Here is a 20,122-nt window from a genome sequence, read left to right as displayed (position 1 = left end):
ATTGTCTTTTGCTAAAAAGCAAGAAATAAAATTGTCATTGTTTTAACTGCAGTCATAACAACAACAACAGAAAATGTAAAGACAGCAGTCGGTGATTTATGTTTGTGATGACCTGCAGTCTTTACTTGGTGGCATGTACCAGACAGACAATCACTTAAAACGTTTTCAAATCGTAAAAGAGTTATTGGATGTACACCAAACGTAAACCAAATAATTCAGCATTTTATTAATTGGACAATTAATTCGTCTTTACATATTTCTCAAATGACAAAAAAACAAATCAAACAAAACCTGGACACACCAAAATCAAAATGTCAGTTCACTCAAAACCAACACAACGAAATATCATTAATATTCATGCACTTTTCCGATATGGCCTTGTAATGCAGGTGTTTCACGCAACAGTGAGCAGATAGTAACCTTACTTTTGTTAATGCGAAATATATATTTTATCTCTTGTGGTACAAAATTCCTATATCTTTTTCATAGGGACTTTTTTTTTCTGCAACATTGGAGCCTTTCATACCATTTTAAAACAGCATTTATACAATTCTTAAATAAGGACGAGGTCAGCTTTGTCAAGCAAAGCCCAATAAAGGAAAGGGATACTATGATCTTACAAATAAATGCAGTTTTCACCTTTTAAAATATGGACGATCGACAGATTGCACATCCAGCGTGAAATTCACAATAGTATTATCATAACAATAGAGCCGAGTGGCGAGGATGGGATGGCCGGAGAAGGAAAAAAAATCTAAAGATCTTCTCTGATGACTAACACAGGAATGGACACATCCATTTTTTGGCTTAAATATATATATATCTATATATATTTGTCTTCAAAACAGAGAAAATTAACCAGCAAACCAATGTCTGAAACCCAGACTAACCTGCTCAGTCCAAAATCAATCAAGGGTGGAATGTCTCATTTCATATTCAAGCATATATAAGACGATTCTTTCTTTCTTTCCTTTTGTTTCTTCTTCGTCTTTTTTTTTTTTTTTTTTTTTTAAATAAATGTAATCTTCTCTTTGTTAGACGTGAATATTTGTTCAACAAAGCTGGCGAATACAGGCTCCAATAACTTTTTCACAGCATTTGTTGTCAAATCATTTTAATATTTCATGAAAATGTTACAGTTGAAGTATTGGACATACATGTAAACGCATAACTGGTACTTTATCTTAGACAAAATGTCAGTATCATATTCTTAAAATATTCCTCTAGGGCCTTAGAGTGCGCTCGCAATGCTCAGTGGTGAATCACGGTGACAGTGTCGCATTTCGTAGTAGATTGTCTGGCATCACAATATTCCCCTAAAAAGCTTTTTGTTGTGTCAATAACCACATTATTTTCACATTCCTTAATGATATTTTCTTGTCTTCAGGTAGGCTATATTTTAATTTTTTTTCTGTGATATCGTTTTCACGGGATATATATGTTTAAATAAACGAGGATGTGTCTTGATTCCCTTCTAAAATGTATTATTGGATTTTTTATAATATCACGTCTGTGATTAAAATAAAACGTTTCAGCTATAATTTCTCGTACTTTTTAAAAATATTTTCCTCTCCTTGTCTTCTATGCGTCCCCTGTAGCCTCTCCCCCTCCCTCCCTCTCTTTCTCTCTCGCTGAATCCATACGGGCTAATTAGCGGTGTCTGCGCAATTACGCACATGCGCACTGGGCGTAATCTCAGCCATTTTTTGAAGGAAACTAATTAGCAGGAATAAAGAGCCAAGTGTTTTTCCCCCCACAGTGATCAGAACTCATTCTACCTCTGGAGCTCGCACAAACCCCTCCGTCCCCCATCTTTCTGTTTACTACTACAGCCTATATGTAGCTTTAATTACACTGTTTGGTAACAACTTGGACCCCGCTGCTCTCTCTCCCTCTCCCCGATTTTTTTTTCTCCTCCTGGCTCCGTAAAAACGCAGAGGATCATTCATAAGGAATGAGTGGGCTCTTTATACGATTGTTTTCTGGACTACTACACATTCAGCGTACGGAGCTTTGTACCAGAGCCGCTGCAGAAATGTAAGTCTGCCATTTGTTTACGATATTAAAGGGGAGCTGGGAGGAAGCAGCCCCGGCGGTGGGCGAGGAAAGGGGGTGTTTGGTTTGGTCAGTGCAGCCTGTTAATTCGCACAAATCAAGCTTTTGTTGATCTGCTTGTGAATTGAGTCACCTGTTACTGGATAGGGAACACTATCGGTCTTGGTTTCGCTGCGGTCCACTGTAAACAAAGGCTGAAGTAGTCCTGGAGAGGTTTCATGTTGGTCAGTGGCTTGACAACACAGGCAGAGACGGGGAGTGAACTATTCAAGTCCCTGCCCGTATTCTAAAACAGCTTGTATGATCTCAGAATAATGCAAAATACAGCGTAGTGCTATTTATTACCTTGAGACTGGTGTTGGCTGTAATCGGTCCACTGGGTCCTCACGCAGTCAAGTGCGTTCAAAACAATATTTGTCCACATCGAACTGTATTTGTCCACGTCCTTTAAAGACAAACAAAATACATTTTCCTTAAGTATAGCCAGACAACTATTCTCTCTGTCCCTTTCTCTCTCTCCCCCCTCACACCCCTGTCTATCCCCTCTCTCTCTCTTACACACACACACACACACACACACACACACACACGCACACACACATACACACACACCAGCCTAAAATAGGGGTTCAGGGATTGCACTTTTTGTTGAATATTTGAACATAATTTTATGTTTCAAAATGTACATCATGCACACCAAATAACAATAATGTCTTGTTTTGTTCATTAACATTTTAAATAATTCTAATATGCATGTTGAATTTCAGGTGTCCTAAGTGTGAGCTTAATTGACATCATCAGAATCAGTTTGCTGTGCACAACAGCATGTGTACACACATTAACACACTCATAGATGTGTACACACACACACACAGACACACACACGTTGTTAAATGATGGTTTCCCGCACTTGTGATCGATAGAGAGCCAGGAATGCTTGTATAAATAGTTACATTGCCGATAGACCTAGGTTATTGATTACAGTGTAAATGAAAATCTTTATCAGATTAGAGATTGTTCTCAGCTGCTGGCAGGCAGGCTCAGCCCCTCAGCACTACCCGGCAGGACAGTGGACAGCTGCAGTGGGCAAGGGTCTGTGGCCTCTGACATAAAGACAGTACATTAAAGCACTATCAGAGTGCCGATGTGAGCCATATATCTTTAAGCTGCAGAGAGAGGGGAGAGGGGGTGGCTACAGGAGAGACGGTGTTGAAGGAGGAGGAGGGGGTTGGTTAGTTGGAGGAGAAGGTGAAAGGGTACATTAAGGGCTCTCCTTGATTAAAAAAGGTCAGTAATGAGATTGTAGGACACACACAGAGTAAGAGAGATGTATCGTTGTCATCTTGCATCTATTTGTCAGTCAGACACAGAAGAGGAAAGGCACGTTTTTATTTTCTAGGAAGTCTTTGTAGGTATTGCATGATTGTGCTGATGTGAATCATAACCGTCATGAAACATTAGTGCTCAATTTTTGGGAATTTTATTTATTTACGAATGTTTGTGGTCATTTATATATGATAAAATGTCACAGCTCTTTACTAGTTTCATTAAAACCTAATTTAAAAAAACAAGGAAATGCAATCTTAAAATCTGTAGATTTTTAAACTTTGTTTTTATAAACACTATTATTGACTAAAAATGTAACTACAAATATAAAAACTTAAATTTATTACTTATTTTAATGTAAATTACTGCTATAGTGTGTGTGGGTGTGTTTATAGTGTACAAGCACTGGGACTTACAGGTGATGGACACAATATCATACACATACAATGAGGAGAGGACAAAATAATACACAATCTGAAATCTCAACAGAAAATGCATAAGCTTCGCACAAGCACTTGTCATACTTTGAACTAAATTCAATTATACAGGTTTTTATGATATTATGTCCACCCGTATGTTTGCACTATATGCTATAAAATGGCTCATACAGCTTGTGCTAAACAGAGATCCCTTTGCCTCACATAATATCTCTGTGCTAATGCGCAGAAAAAGATGCAGAGACTGATACACTGGCTTTAAAAATTGTTCTTTTATCCGCTTTTATCTAAGTGTGGCAATTTAGTGGAAGCCCTTTAGCTCAGAAGCGTTCAGTTCTTTATTTAATCCTATCCCCCGAGGAATATTATAGACCTCCTGCGTAGCCTTTACACACATTCCTCTACCTAGTTTAGCGCTCATGCTATTGATTTTCCCATTAAGGGCTAACGCTAACCCCTGAGTAACCAGCCTCTGTATTGCACACTCTGAAGGCTGTATTGAACAGATGCTATCCAGGGACTATAATCAATGCCCTCCACTGTTATGCAACATTATTTACATGACTTATGTATTTCATTTTCTCCCTTTTTTTCCCCTCCCTTCACTTTTCTTCTGTCTCTGCCTATCTCGCTCTCTTCCTCTCTGTTACTGAAACACACAGGTGGGGTAGTAATGCGTGGCAGCTGTAGCCTCTGGTATGGACAGCGGTGAGGGAGGAGGAGGGGATGGAGGGGGAGGAGAGGAGAGAGATGCTGACCTCAGTCCCCAGGCTTTATCTCTTCCTCTCCTGACCCTGGCGGTCGTTCCAGAGCAGGGGTCATCCTCTCATACCTCAGCCGTGGCCCCTGCCAAAGAGCCCCTGACCCTGCCTCAGCAGGAGGAGGAGGGCGCAGAGGGGTCCCAGGCTAGAGAAGAGACCCAGGGAGGTGAGCAGAAAGAGGGAAGCCGGCATTCACAGGAGAATGGAGCGTGTCAAAAGCAGGGGATGAAGGAAGACTTCGGGGAGGGATATTTGTCAGGGCAAAAGAAGGAAGGTGGGGAGGTGTCCGTAGGTGTGGGAGAGGTGACAGTTACAGGGGGCCTCCAAGGAGCCCTTAGCAGCAGAGGCGGAGAGGAGGAGACGGAAGAGGAGGAGGCCATCTCAAACCAAAGCCAAACCAAATCCAAATGTTCTTTATTACCTCAACAGAGCCAGCACAGCTCTTCTTCCAGCACTGCAAAGGCCAGTGGCACACTCGACAGCAAAATAGCCGCCTCTCCAAAGCCCTCCCCCACTCCTTCCACCTCTCCAAAGCACTTCACTTGTCCATCCTCCTCTTCTGCCCTGCTGAGCGAGACAGAGGTACAAGACATTAAGGGAGATCAGGGCTGGATTTCTGGGTTTCCTCAGAGCTTTAAATCCCAGCAGTCTACTCTGGCTTTTCCACTGGCAGGTACGGAGCCTGCCAGTACACCTGCCGAGGACGATGGGCCGTCAGGGGTTCCTCACTCTTCCATTTCCGATGGAGATGGTGCCAAAGCTCCAGAACCAAATGACAGCCAGCTTGAGACAGAGGTGGATGACGAGAGAGACAAAGAAGAAGAACAGAAAGAAGCTGTCCTTAAAAACCTCAACCAAGACCTCTCTCCTAATTCACTGACTAGTCACATGACCATAATGCACTCACGCAACTCTTGTAAGACACTGAAATGCCCCAAGTGTAACTGGCACTATAAGTCTCAACATACACTGCAAGTCCACATGAAGGAGAAACATCCAGAGACGGGAGGTCAGTGTGTGTGCGGTGCCACTGGGGGAAAGTGTGTGTGTGGCGGTGCAACACGAGGTGTGTGTGGGTATTGCAGTTCAGGGAAACCCCATCCTCGCTTGGCCCGTGGTGAAACCTATGCCTGTGGCTACAAGCCCTACCGCTGTGAGGTGTGTGACTATGCTACCTCGTCGAAAGGCAACCTCAGCATACACATGCAGTCGGATAAACACCTTAATAATGTTCAAAATGGGGGACACTCGAATGGTCACATGCACACTTCTCACATTACCAACAACAGCAGCTCCTCCAACGGTCACACAGTGGATGAGCCGGCATACAAGCTCCCACTCTCTATTCCCACGCCTACTACTCAGCCCACCAAGCTCACACCACCTGCACACTCTCACTCTCACGGTAAACGGTGGCGGTGTGATGTGTGTGACTATGAGACCAGCATTGCCCGCAACCTGCGCATACACACCACCAGCGAGAAACACACACATAACATGCTACGGCTGCAGAGAGGTTACTATCTATCCCACTGTAGGAGCCTTGCTCCCCAGCTTAAACACCTACAAAACACAGGTAAGAAATGCATCATACCTCTTGCTGTCTTCCAATGGGAAAGTTTGAAAACTGGTTAATGCTTACAGGGTGTCTCTCTGTGTTTCAGGTGGGGAGCTCTCCTTGAACATGCGACTGACCAGTCAACAAGTCGCAGAACAGCCAGTCACCCTTGGGTCTACGCTGACTCCTTCTCCCTCCCCCTCTCCCTCTCCCCCTCCTGCCCCATCTTTGTCCCCCACTGGACCCCTCTCCCAGGGCGTGTTCCAGTGCCTAGTCTGCTCCTGCTTTTCGTCCGACAGCTTAGAGTCTGTGGAGCAGCACCTGAACACCCCTCGCTCCCTGCCCCAGTCTGAGTGGTGCTCCCTGGTCGCTGGTGGCTGCCACTGCAGGCTGTGTGGCTACACCACCCCCCTGAGGGCTAACTTCTCCTTGCACTGCCAGACTGACAGACACCGCACCCGGTACCAGCTTGCTGCTCACCTCCAGGAGGGAGGAGATAGGGGTCAGGAGGGGGCCGCCCTTATTGCTAAGGGCAACCCCATCCAGCTGAGGTGCAACCTGTGTGACTATGTGACCAGCAGTTTGGAGAAGCTACGAGGACATTCCCTCAGTTCACACCACGAGGCCAGCGTCCGGGTTTACCAAGTCAGTATACAAACACACACTTCTGCATACGTTCTCAGTAATAACCTCTTTTTCTTAAAGAAAAAATTCACCGTTGTGAATATGATGATTTCTTAAAACTAGGTCACCTACGTAGTAGAGATGTGCAATTATTTTTGACATTGTTGCCCTATGACTAGAGAAAACTGAGAAAAAGGCTGTAGATTCCCCATACCGCTCTTAAGGGAGAATCCTACAACAACCAGAATTCATTGCGTGCATCTGGTCCCGTGAGCTACTCATGGTGTGTTTAAGACAGGCAGTCACCGGCCATGCTGCAGCAGCATCTCCGGCTGCAGCGTCTCTCTCAGCTGCCGCTGTTACAGCTCCTGTGGTTGCTTCCTCTTCCATACTCTGTTATGTCTGATTACACAGCACCATATTCGGCTCCATAAATTGTAATAGTTGCACCACATCTCTGTTCTGACATTATATTGTAAAGCTAGTTGTTTTTTTTTGTGTTAGATACAGCTCTTCTGGATGAATCACAGAAAAACTTTGCAGCTTAACTTAGCTTAGCTGTGGCTGTGCCGTCGCTCCGGTCTGGTGGTCGCTTCCTCTTCCAGACTGTTGTGTCTGATTCAACAGCGCGATATTTGGCCTTGTATCATAAAACTAGTTTTCTTCCAAATATACTGATATTTTAAAGTATTTAGTATTATGATATTTTAGTGTCTACTTTTCCCTATCGCTAGTGTAGTGAGGTAGTCAGGAGTGTTTTGGAAAAACCACATTTTACCATCCTTGAAGGCACCACTACTGAAAATGAGGAAACGTAGTTTGTAGTCTAGTGCAGATCTTTTGCTGGCAAATGAGTGGAGGAAAGTTAAACATTGTTCATTTGTATATACTACCCACATTGTAATGATACAATGCAGGTTGAAAATTGGTAAAGTTGCCCTTTAAGAAGTGAAAAACTGAACTGAACTGAAAGCAGCATGTGAAACAGAAAATAAATATAGTAATTTATGATTAGGAGAGCAGATTTTAAAATTCAAACTCAGCAATATGAGCCATTTTTTCTAACCATAATAATTTTCTCAATTTCTCTCCTTTCTGCCTAATGTCTTCAGTTCCTGCAGCAGTATGATGGTGAGGTTGATGGAGGTTCATGGCTGTTCCATTGTCTCCTATGCAACCACTCCTCCTCTTCTAAACTCCAAGTACTACAACACAGTCAAACCCCGACCCATCAGCAGAGGGAAGGGCTACTACAGCTGCAGCCAATGGGCGGAGAGGAGCTGGCAGCAATTTTTACCATCAGGAAAAGCCCTGATGGTGTCACAGGTGAGAATATGAACTGTGTGAGTGTATTTGATTTCATGTTGCATGTGCTTGCTGACATCAGAGAGCAGACACGGGATAAAGATGAAAAGAGTGAGAAAATGAGTAATGGCTGTTGCTGAGATATTGATCAAGTAAATTGATTAGTCGATACACATTCTTGTTATATCCCCAATCACCCCCGACAACAGCTAACTAGCACCTGCTAATCAATAGACCAATACAAATCCCCCGGACAAGGAGGGGGGAGGTGGAGGTTGGCCACTAACATGCTGGATTTTCATTGTCTGGAGTGTGTGAACCACCAGAGTATAACTTAAAATGAGTAGCTCAACACTTCTCTTGTAAATTAAGTCTATCCTGTGATTTGTCTGTTTGCGGATTAAGACTTATTGAGGTGAACTGATGTGTTGTAAGTCCATATTACCTCTACTCCACCTCTGAGGAGAATCTAATGGAAAATCAATACTTGATCAATAGGGTATGGAGGCAAGTAAGAAGAATGAAGTGTGGTCCAAAGACATTGGTCTTTTTGAAGGGTGCTATCTAGAGAATAAAATAAAGCACAATTAGCCTGATTCTGAGGACATATTGTATGATTCACTACATATGCATAACATAATTACTTGTTTTGTCCTCTCCCAGGAGAGCTCAGTGAGGATATGGAAACTTCCAGTGAGACCACCACTGGTCCTTTGGACCAAACCAAAGACACATGCAACTTGGGGGTGGAGAAGATTTCTAAGGAGACAGGTATGGCTGCTTTTACTTGTAAAACAATTTAACATAACATATTAATAGTTAACTCAAATGATAGTGTGATAATATATACATGGGGAATATCAACATATTTACATGTTCATATTTTTTTTTTCTTTAAGAAGAAACTAGGGGGGAAGAAAGGGAAAAGAGGGAGTCATTGCCCCCAGTCAAGCGTCCATTGTCTGGATGCGGGGAAATGGAAAACTCCATCTCGACCAAACGCCCCAGAATACACCAGCAAAATGAGAACCAGCAGGTGAGCACTTGACACACCTTTTAATAATTTAAGTATGTCCATGTACATATGAGAAATATGATGACACACACTATATATACAGTTCTAGATCAGAAGACCTGCCAGTTGCGTGTGTAATGTGTAAAACCCATACCTTCTTGCTGGCCTCTAATTCAACACTTTATTAACCATTTTTCTCACTTGTCTCGCTTCTCCTGTTTTTTCTCTCTCTTTTAGACTGTCCAGTGCCCTTTGTGCCAGGTTAAAGTCCCATACATACACCTTCGACAGCATCTCACACATGTGCACAGCGTGGCGCAAGACTGTGTAGAAAAGCTCATCAGCGCAGTAAGTGTATATGCAAGTGTGTATTTGTTGTATTTGCGTTTGTCAGGAAGCAAAAGAAAATGAAAAGGCAAAGCGATGGGGGATGGGGGAGAGTGAAATGTAGGGAGACAATTCCATTAAGAAGGCACCAGAGAGAAAGGCAGCGCTTTTTTAATGCATGTTTAAGTAGCTCCCCGCTATCATCTTTGATGCAGCCGTGCATTCTGTGTATGTGTATGCGTGTCTTTTAGAGTGGAGGAGAAAGGGTTTGACTGAGTGAGTGAGGGAAAAGCCAGTCTTTCTATAATGCATGTTTAAGTAGCCCTCTATTACCAGAAGTGCAGTCAAGCTAAAAAGGGGCCCCCATGCTTTTTACTGTGTCTCTCCAACTAACAAAGACTGGTCATCTATCCACATCACCATCCTCCATCTCCCTGGCCCGTATGCTAAGTGGCCTTTGTCTCTTGCTCTCTTCGCCTCCACTTCACTGACTGCTTTTCACCCTTTCTCCCCTCTGCCGTCCCTCCCTCCCCCCTCCAGCTACTCCTATCATTCCTATTCTGCAATTTCTGTCCCTGCCCCTCCCTTTCTGTCTCTCCCAAGCTCTCTCTCAATTTCTTATGCGTTACCCCTCCCTTACTCTCTCTCTGAGGCATTTTTTTTTTGTTCATTGCCCCTGACTTCCTCCCTCCCTCTCCCTGCTCTCTCTCTTTTTCATATTCTACACCCCTTAGCCCCCCCACCATCGTCCTCCCTCCTTCTCCTCCTACACCTCCCTCACTCTCTCTGATAGTAATTGAGGTTCATTAATTCAGACTGAGGTGATGATGGCCATTATGTACCTTGCTTTCCAATTACGCTCTCTAGATTAAGCCTGACCTTCAGTTTTCTCTGCAGTGTGTGTGTGTGTGTGTGTGTGTGTGTGCGTGCGCGTGTATGAGGGGGGGGGGGGGTGTTCTTCTCTTTCTTTCTTATGAAGCTGTTACACAGAGAAAACTCTTGTCATGTAAATCTCATCTGTAGCTGTCCATCCTTTCCTTAGGGTAGCTAGCTGTTCTCATAGATATAGTATTTGCTCTCAGCGCTTGAAGCTGTGAAGATGGAGGTTTTCTATATGAAGAATGATTTTAAATAAATTCATTATTCAGCTCAGTAAAGTTTTATTAAACCCTTGGGGCATGTTGGAGGGTGTCGTCGGAGCTGAAGGGCAGACCCACATATCTCAACCATATACACTTATTACCAAGTTGATGCACCTTGCTGCATATAGTGCTGTGCAGGCAGGTGCAAGATGTAACGATACACTTACAGATTCACACTTTAATGTTTAATGACATTAGGATGGGGAGTGCAGGCACTCTATGTTGATACATCTTGATATTTGCTTGCTATTATGCTGTACAATTAAACATGTTTTATTCATAAAGTTAGATGAAGAAAAGAAGTTAATATCCCGTATTTCTTTTATTCTAAATTGCTAAAACCACACTGTGTCGCTGGCAATGAAAATCAAGAAACACCAAAACTGACATGCTGTCACATTTTCTTTCATCCAGGTCACACCATCCATGGAACAACCGCAGCCTCAGCTGGAGACGGAACTACAGACATACTCGCGCACAGATGATGCTCAAAAAAATAAAAACATCAAGAATGACAATACAAATTCCTCCCATACTGCTGATTCCATTGCCTCAGTTGATTTACAGAAAAACAAAGGTTGGTGTAAAATGCATGGTAAAACTGACCACTATTAATATGTTGATAAAAGAAACATAAGTACCAAACCATGTCATGTTTGTCTGTTCAAGACACATACATTTTTTTACACAGTTTTTTTTTGGCTTAATGTTATTGTAAAATAATTCTAAATTCACAATCATTATTTTTGTGCATTTTTCAGGCATTTCAGGGGAGAACACTGAGGGAGATGTAGCCGCACCCAAAGATGTCACAGCTCTACTCACCCCACCCCTGGAAGACAACACCGCTCACCCTTCCAATGGCAGACTGGCTCCTCAGTCCCCGACTCAGACACCCCCCTCCTCACCACCCACCTCTCCAACCGGCGATCTCCCTCCCCTTTCTGATCGCCATGGTTACCGGTTCCGTTGCAGCAGGTGCAGCCTGGCGTTCCCCACTCAGGAGAAGCTCCAGCTGCACTGGCAGTACCATGCCATGAGGGCGGCGACAGAGTGCCCCCTCTGTTCTAGACAATGCCGCAGTCAAGAGGCCCTGCAGAGACACATGCAGAACACACACTCACAGCTGGACAACACACAGGGGCAGAATACACTCTTACCGCCTCATACTGCACAATACATGGAGAATAATAAGAATTCAGTTCAACAAGATTTCAGTTTATCACCTCAAGTGGGTCAAGAAGCAGGAGAGGGTGAGGATGAAGAAACAGAGGAAGAAGCACTTGGCATGGAGGGAAAGGAGGAACAAAATGAGGAAGTTAAAATTAAAGAGAAGGACATAGTTGGTCAAGTTGATGGAGCTGACGATGATTTAATTGAGCCAGAAAAAGAGTCCCATGAGGAAATCATATCAGAACCTAGTTCCAGCTCTCTTGTCAAGAAGAGCTCCAACCCCACAATGGACCGCTATCTGGATCCATCCAGGCCGTATAAATGCACCATATGTTCTGAATCTTTTACTCAGAAAACCATTCTTCTAGTTCACTATAACTCTGTGTCCCATCTCCACCGGGCCAGGCGAGCTCTGCAGGACTCTGGCACAGGTGTTGCTGCCCCTGAGGCTCCCCGTGGCCCAGATCCTAGACCCTACCGCTGCCGATTGTGTGGAGTGGGCTATAGCCAAAGCTCCACACTGGACATACATCTTCGCTCTGTCCTTCACCAGACTAGAGCTCGTGCTGCCCAGAACCCAGGTCCACAAACCTCAGCATCTAGTGTAGCAACACCAGTGTCAGTGCCCACCACTGCTACTCAGGCTGCTACCACCAGAGAGGAGACGTCCAAGAGTTTGGCTTTTACCAAGAGGCCAGATATAGTGAGCTCTTCAACCTCTTCATTATTAGGCTTAGCAGCCGAGGCCCAGCCAACTCTCTCTAACCAAGTTGAGAGCCAGCAGGCTAAAAAGAGAGTGGCAGAACTGCTAGCATCAAGAAACCAGCTAATGCTAATACAACAGCAGCAGCAATTAGCCCAGGCACAGGCCCAAGCTCAATTACAACACACAGCCCTGCTCCAGTCCCAAATGATACAGCACCTTCCCTTAGGGCCAGAGAATCTCCTTAAACAACACTTCTCTCTAGCACCAGACAACTTGCTTTCTCTGCAGCAACAGCTTCTTCTGCCCTTTTACTTTGCTGGAGACATGACACTTAACCCAGAGTTGGCTATTAAGAGCCTAGAACTTAGTCAGTCAGAATCTGCCATCTCCACCCCAAAAGAACAGGTTAAGGCAGAGGCTAAACGAGAGTCCCTGCCTCAAACAGATGAGAAACACATCCAGAGACAAAATTCAAACTCAGCTGTTACCCAACCAAAAAATCATATACAGTTTGACACCAGGGTTGAAACAGGCAGCAGTGGATCGTCCACCAACCATACAGAAAAAGAATACAGCACAAGTCTTGAGGAAGAAAGAGAACAAACGCACATTCATACTGTTAAAAAGGAAAGTCAAACAGAGGAAACAGATTCCTCTTCATTTAATCTTCTTGGATTGCAGTGTCCTCCTCCTAGAGTGCCCTATGCTGCTGTGAATGGGGAGCCTCTTAGAGCTCTGCTGCAGAGTTATGGCTATGAGTTAGCACTGCAGTATTTACAAAGTAGACACAGACACCAGCAGCAGATAGTAACCCAAATGATAACAGATAAACAAGTGTGCTCTCATATTAACAAGATGGAGGTGTACTCAGAGGAAGAAAAAGATGAGTTTAGTGAATTACAGGATAGAAAGGTGGAAGGCTGTAATAAGGATAACACAAAAGGAGTAGAAGACAGTGGAGACTTAAATAGTCTGCCACAGGAGAAAAGGCAGAACAAACAGGAGGAATTGGCAAACAAGAAGAAAGGATGCTGTGGAAAAGGAGAAAAGTGTAGAGACTGTGGCAAGTTTTTTTCAGATGCCATGATTTTAAAAAGCCACCAGGAGTACATCCACAGGATGATGTTTCCCACTGCTGCACTAGAGAGGTTTTCCAGAGAATACAGGCTGCAGTACGACCAGATGTACCCCCTTACACAGCCTAAATTGGCAGATAATTCAAGTGCTAGTACCCAAGCTGCAGTCCCAGCCACATCCTCAGAATCAGAACTCGTACCCGAATCAGTTAAGTCTCAAGTTAAAAACATCACACCCTCACCTGCACCCTCAGTTGCAGATTCCATAACCAAAACAAGTGCTCAAGCTACTGATCTAACACCAACAGCCCCTGCACCATCTCCTCCTCTTTCTCCTTCTCAACCTCAAACATTTCCACAACAGGAGGTAACCATCCCAAACACATCTGATACAACCACTTCTCAAACCACATCTCCAGCTAAGGCCATGCCTCTTCCCTTACCGAAAATCCCTATGCTGCCTCTGCCCTTGCCCCAGCTTCCTCTACCCTCACTGAATTTACCTAAGCTTCCCCTACCCCCCATTCCTTTCCCAATGGAGCTACCTCTCCTCCCTCCAGTTGTGATGCAGTCTGTGGCTCTCCAGCCCCAATCTTGGTTAGACTCAAGTGTAAACCCAGAGCTGGCAAAACTCTACCAAACTCAACTCAACCCAGCACTGCTAGGGCAACAGCCACAGCTTAGTCCAGCATTGCTTGCCCAGCAACCCCAGCTCAGCCCAGCTTTGCTAGGTCAACCTCCACAGCTCAATCCCACCCTGCTAGGTCAACAATCTCAACCCAGCCCCATCCAAACAGGACAGCAACCCCAAGTCAGCCCAACAATACTTGAACAACAGCAGGGTAAGAGAACCCGAACACGAATCTCTGAGGAACAACTGACTGTTCTAAGAAAACACTTTGATATTAACACCCTCCCCAGTGATGATGAGATTAATGAAATGTCTGCTCTGTCTGGTCTGCCTCACAAAGTAATCAAACACTGGTTCCGCAACACCCTATTTAAAGAGCGCCAGCGAGACAAGGATTCTCCGTACAATTTTAATAATCCTCCCACCACAGCCCTTGAGGAGTCCAGAGAGGAAGCAGCCCAAAACCAGCTTCTGTCACTTTCCCCATCTTCACTGTCCCCAGGCCTCCCAGCCAACACTTCCTCACAGCCCCAGACAACAGACCTCCAAAGAGGAGAGCCCCATAGGGGCAGACGCTCTTCCCGAACCCGTTTCACGGAGCAACAGCTTGAGACCCTGCAAGGGGTGTTTGAGGCCACTCCCTACCCCAGAGAGGAAGAATATGACAAGTTGTCGGCTCTGTTGTCCCTCCCTAACCGTGTCATTGTTGTATGGTTCCAAAATGCTAGGCAGAGAGCCCGCAAAAGTCAAGACCGGGGAACAGATGATGGATTAGAGGGGAATAACCAGCTTGGCAACATTCACAGGCAGAGAAATGGCTGCTACAAGAATGATGGTGATAATGAGGATAACAGCTGTGGGGATGAAGGACAAAGTGACTCTCAAAATGAAAACTCCATGGATCTGACATATGAGTATTATACCCACCCTGACTCACCTGTCATTGATTCTTCTACTAACTGCACAGAAAGTGAGCATCTAACAGCCAAAGGTGAACCAGCACCTGTTACAAGGAAACAAGAAGATAAAACAATCTCTCCTCAGGCTAACAAGAGCCCAGCCACTGTTCAAAATGGAATTTCGAATACAGACATTCAGCATAAAGAAATTGTTCAGGCCATACAAACAGTGTCCTCCCTGCAACCTGAGGTTCAGCTGAAGCCACAAGGTACACCAGAACTCTTCCTCCACTCTTCCTCCTCTTCGCAAAAAATAGTACCTATCACTGCGTCTATATCTGATACAAGCCGGGGCCATGCCCATAGCCCTCCTTCTGATCCAGTTGTTGAAAAGCCTACTGATACATCTCCCAGCCACCTTTCTGTTCCAGAGTCTGAAACATGCCACACGCGGCAGCCTGAGGTCACCTCTGGCCTATCCACTGAAACCCAGCCACAAAACCAACTCCAACCCCAAAACCAGGCTCAGTTCCAGTGCAGTCTCTGCCCAATATCCTTGCCATCGTTCCAGCTGTGGCAGGAGCATCAGACCAGGCACCTCTTGGCAGCTCAGTCCCAGGTCCAGCTCCTCCACTCTGGCTTCGCAGACCGAACCATGCCTTACATGATGCTTCACCCCAACCACACCCTGATGGCCAGCCAAATGCTTTCAGGGGCTATGTCCCAGATGCACCCTAATCCCACACATCCCATGATTTCACACTTAAACAGCATACAGGTTAAGAACACACTCTCTGACCACTCGAGTAACACTCTCACCAGCCTCTCTCAAAGTTCCCTGACACCCGTGAAGCAAAGTTCAAAGCTTATGTCAGAGACCAGTTTTGAGGGCCAAAGGTGTGGTAGAGAGGTTGAGGAGGAGCACCGTAGGGATAAGCGTCAGAGAACTACCATTACTCCGGAACAGCTTGAAGTGTTGTATCAGCGCTACAGCTTGGACTCAAACCCCACCAGAGGAGTCCTGGAAGGCATTGCACGAGATGTGGGCCTCACAAGACGTGTGGTTCAGGTACTTCATGGATGTTCATTAAGACAGAGCAAATAAGTCAATGCTTTTGTGTATCTTGACTTTTAAAACATACTGGTCTTTGCTTCACAGGTGTGGTTTCAGAACACACGAGCCAGAGAGAGGAAAGGACAGTTCCGGTCAATGGGGCCAGGATCCAGTTTCAGCTTGGGTTTGAACCACCTGCGCTGTCCATTCTGCAGGGCTCTCTTCAAGGTAAAGAGTGCTCTGGATGCCCATATGAGGTCACGCCACTGGGCAGAGGCTGAAAGAGCAGGCTACAACTTATCAATGAGTAATGGATCCAGTGGCCAGATTGGGATGGTTATGTCATCTTTCATGGACAAACCAGGTCCATCTATCTCTTGTAACACTATCCCAAACCCTGGCTATGTCATCAGCAACAAAGAGTCAGTTGTGAAGCCACCTGTTACCTCTTTGTCTTCAACCACTGATCTGCACCACCCTGAGGATGATGATGACTATGAGGAAGAAGATGAGGAGTACCCATGTGAAGAGGGTTCCAGTATGGCTGACCAAGGGTCTCCTGGTCCTGAGGGATCTGGGGGTCCAAGCTTTGATTGGGGTGAGACACAAACTCTGCAGCAGCACCACCATCAGCAGCAGCGCCAAAGGACACAGATGAGCCACTTCCAGGTACTCCAGCTGAGAGACTTCTACAGGAGCCACCGTACACCCAACCGACATGAGTGTGAGGCACTGGGCCAGGAGTTGGGACTGCCTCACCGTGTGGTGCAGGTAAATGTTTAGAACATTCAAGACATAATGAAATGCAGTTTGATCTGTACTTATCACAGATCAAAAACATCAATCACAATTAATTCAGAACAAATAAAATATTTTGAGGGTAATAGCTAATATTTATATATACAAATCATTTTGCAGGTGTGGTTCCAGAATGCCAGAGCCAAGGAGAAGAGGGCCAGGAGCCTGAGCTCTGACTCTGCAGAGAGGGAGCAGGCCGAGCTGACCGCAGGGGCAGGGGAGAGAGACAGAGCTTAGAGAGGCAGACTGGGGTCCCTTTGCTTTCTTCTACTACGTTCTCCCCAAAACCCCTCCTGCAGCTGCTGTTGACTTCTAAACATAAACCCTGTTCACTTTGCTGCCAAACCTGTAACCTGAACACCCCAAAGATTCAGAGCCACAGTGGCCCAAAGAGAAACTCTCTCAACTGAACGTGGGAGAGACCCCAAACCAATTTTCCACAACTTACCACAACTTTCCTCTTTTCATATTGTTCGTGAACTCTGTCCTGGTCTGTCCTTTCTTGTTGAAAAGAGCTCCTCTCCCTATTCCATCAGACACCTTACTACAACCAAACACCACCTTGATTAAAAACCAACCTGATGCCACAGAGGCCAAAGAGCATTCTCCAAGTATGTGACCTCACTGCCCAGCTAGACCTGCAGTCTACCTCTCAGTCTGCATGACAGACTCACAGTGAGCCCTCCACCAGACAGTGCTAGATGACTAGCTGTGTAGCATGTAGTGCCAGTCTATACAAGGCTGGAAAAGAAATTGTCAAAGAGATTTTAGTGTAAATAGAGAGTTCCAAAAGATAAACTTGAAGAAAAACAAAGCAGTTAACAGTGGAAGAAGAAAAAAACAGAATATCCTTGAAATAGACGGAGGTATTTGCATAGAGCTTTTGTAAAGACTGACTCAGATTCCAAAGCTCGTAACCAAAATTTTACATGTCTGTGGATTTAGTTTCAACATGTTTGTTTTCAATAACAAACTGCAGAGCTGACGTCTGTACGGTGAAGGGGTGAGATCTGCACCTGGCAGAGGTAAGCTGAGTACCAATAGACTGATACAGTGTGAGAATGCAGCTTCACCCACCACAAGCCAATGATGAGTCTTCTGTTGTACATGTACACCTTCTATGTTCCTTTAGTGGATAATAGCCCAAATAGCACAGAACGTAAAGGCCAGTTTGTCTTGAAAGGGACAAACTATTTTTTTATAGCACTCAACCATTATACTGTATATGAAAACTTTAACCAAACTCAAATTTACATTGTGTGTGTTTAGTAATAGTTTCTTAATATAAATCTTATGGATTGAGATAAACTGTCTTGCTTCGATATAATAGTGTCATGATTATGAAAAGATTATGACAGCTTTGATATGTTCAGGCAAGGCGACTTACTGCCTTTCCGTTCTATTTGAATATACCAATGGCTTACCAATGTTATGTGATTAATGTAAAGCTTTCTATGCTCAGGTCAACAGCTCAACATGGCTCCACTTAAAATATGATCTTAATACTGTACTTTTCTGTTTTTAAAACAGAAGGGGAATGGTTTAACCTTGGACTAAGTATTAAAATATACCTACAAAAACATCTGTATATCAAAGATCTGAGCTTTTCACCTTTGAGTAATAGATTGTTACAAAAACGTTATTGAAACTAAAGTGTTTAATAGTGTGAGGGGTAAATGTACAGTATTTAGCTTTTGTATGGTTGACTCAAGACTTCATTGGATGTTTGAGACATAACTCCCTTTTCCACTTACAGATAGGGAGCTACTGCGCAAAGCTGAGAAAAACTTGGATGGACGGATGTTATTGATGTTATTTTTGTACACTTAATTTATTTTCCCTCTTTCTCTCTCCCTACCTACTTTCCTCTTTTACTCTCTACCTTTCTTCCTGTGTTCATTTGCAACCAGTCCTTATTCTAACTGTAATAATGATAATATAACAATAATAGCTAAACAATAATTAATGCTTTAAGACAAAAATCCAAAGACGTGATAATACTTTAACCATATGACCTACAAAAAAAAAAGCGCTACTGTTTACTTGACGATGTATTGCTGTTTTTAAAGAAGGAAGGAGTCCCTATATCTAAGCTACTGTTTTCTGCCTCTCATAAGCACACTGGAAACTGTAACCAAAACCCCAAACTAGAGCCATGGCAGTCTGTAATATAGAGGTTAAAGAGTTTTACTTCTCTTGAGAAATGTTGCAGTTTATTTTTCTTTGTTTTTTTACCATAGTGTTGAACTTCAGCCCTTAAGGATGTCCAGTTTGCTGCTAATATACTGTAGTTTCTAACGATACTGTAGAAAGATGCATGCTCTGATCGCTTTACCACTAGGCTTTAATGACTACAAACTGTAATGATACCTGTGATGCTGTTGATAAACTGCTCCTGTCATTCTGTTGAAAACAAATGGATATGTGGGGCTAAATTCCATCAAGTTTGTTTTTCAGTATCCTATTAATTACCCCTATTTCAAGAATATAAAAATGGCTTTCGTAATACCAGAAATATTTTTTCATCTAAAATAAAAGCTTCCAGTTTTCAGAGAAACCTGCTCTGGGCATTAACTTCTCAATGCATATGAAAATACTGCATAGCTATTTGAAGGAGTTCAGCCCCAAACCTTCCACTGATATGGTGTCAGTCAGTTTCTGTGTTGCATTGTCTGTAGTCCATTTGTCCAGCTAAAACAGCTTTGCTGAACTCAGACTGACATCCCAGCCAATTTTCCAAAGGACGTGGACTGACTAACTCTGTCATGTTTTGTTCTTAAACTAACCAATGTTTACGACAATACCAATGAGCTTTCTTCTGTACAGAGATGTGCATTCCAAATACCACAAAGGCAGTTTTTTTGTATACTGATTATTTTAAATTTCATTTCTCTCGTATTCTCTTGATCTTAGTGACTGTAAGATGTACATATTGGGGTCCTCTATGGTGAAGGGACTCTGTTATCCTTATCGTAGGTAAAACTATTCTTTTCATTTTTTTCTGGATATGTTGTTGCCATAGTGATGACCAAAAAGATACCTGTGATGTGCACCTGTCCTTATGTCCTGCTCCAGTGGTTTAGTGTGTCTCTATACTCTTCCCTCCCCCAGTTCTCCCCTACTGGTGTGTGTTTCTCTTCCTTTCCCTTCCCATACTCCACTGAGCTAAATAAAGTCTGCTTTGGTGCACGCTCTGGTCTCATCCCTTCGGTCTAACTGAGAGAATCCATTTTGT

At 44.0% G+C, this 20,122-nt stretch overlaps 1 protein-coding gene across 2 annotated transcripts; it reads left to right on the top strand.

The window, feature by feature from the left end:
* Positions 1-1,500: 1,500 nt before the first annotated feature.
* On the top strand, positions 1,501-20,076 carry LOC137182958 (zinc finger homeobox protein 3-like). Of its 2 annotated transcripts, XR_010928397.1 has the most exons (12): positions 1,501-2,037; positions 4,481-6,155; positions 6,244-6,782; positions 7,874-8,087; positions 8,730-8,837; positions 8,966-9,102; positions 9,319-9,429; positions 10,965-11,127; positions 11,312-16,104; positions 16,195-16,860; positions 17,008-17,912; positions 18,644-20,076. XR_010928397.1 is itself a non-coding variant. In XM_067589596.1 (11 exons), exons 2-11 carry the CDS (start codon positions 4,517-4,519, stop codon positions 17,122-17,124), a joined length of 8,487 nt encoding a protein of 2,828 aa, XP_067445697.1. In that variant the 5' UTR covers positions 1,501-2,037; positions 4,481-4,516; the 3' UTR covers positions 17,125-20,076. The 2 variants fall into 2 exon arrangements, 1 of the variants encoding a protein (XP_067445697.1); XM_067589596.1 differs by having other exon boundaries at positions 17,008-20,076.
* The last annotated feature ends 46 nt before the right edge of the window (positions 20,077-20,122 follow it).

The sequence above is a fragment of the Thunnus thynnus genome, chromosome 5 (genome assembly GCF_963924715.1).
Source record: "Thunnus thynnus chromosome 5, fThuThy2.1, whole genome shotgun sequence".
Classification (NCBI taxonomy): domain Eukaryota; kingdom Metazoa; phylum Chordata; class Actinopteri; order Scombriformes; family Scombridae; genus Thunnus; species Thunnus thynnus.
The sequence above is the reverse complement of the archived record's forward strand: the minus strand, read 5'-3'. Positions and strand labels throughout refer to the sequence as shown.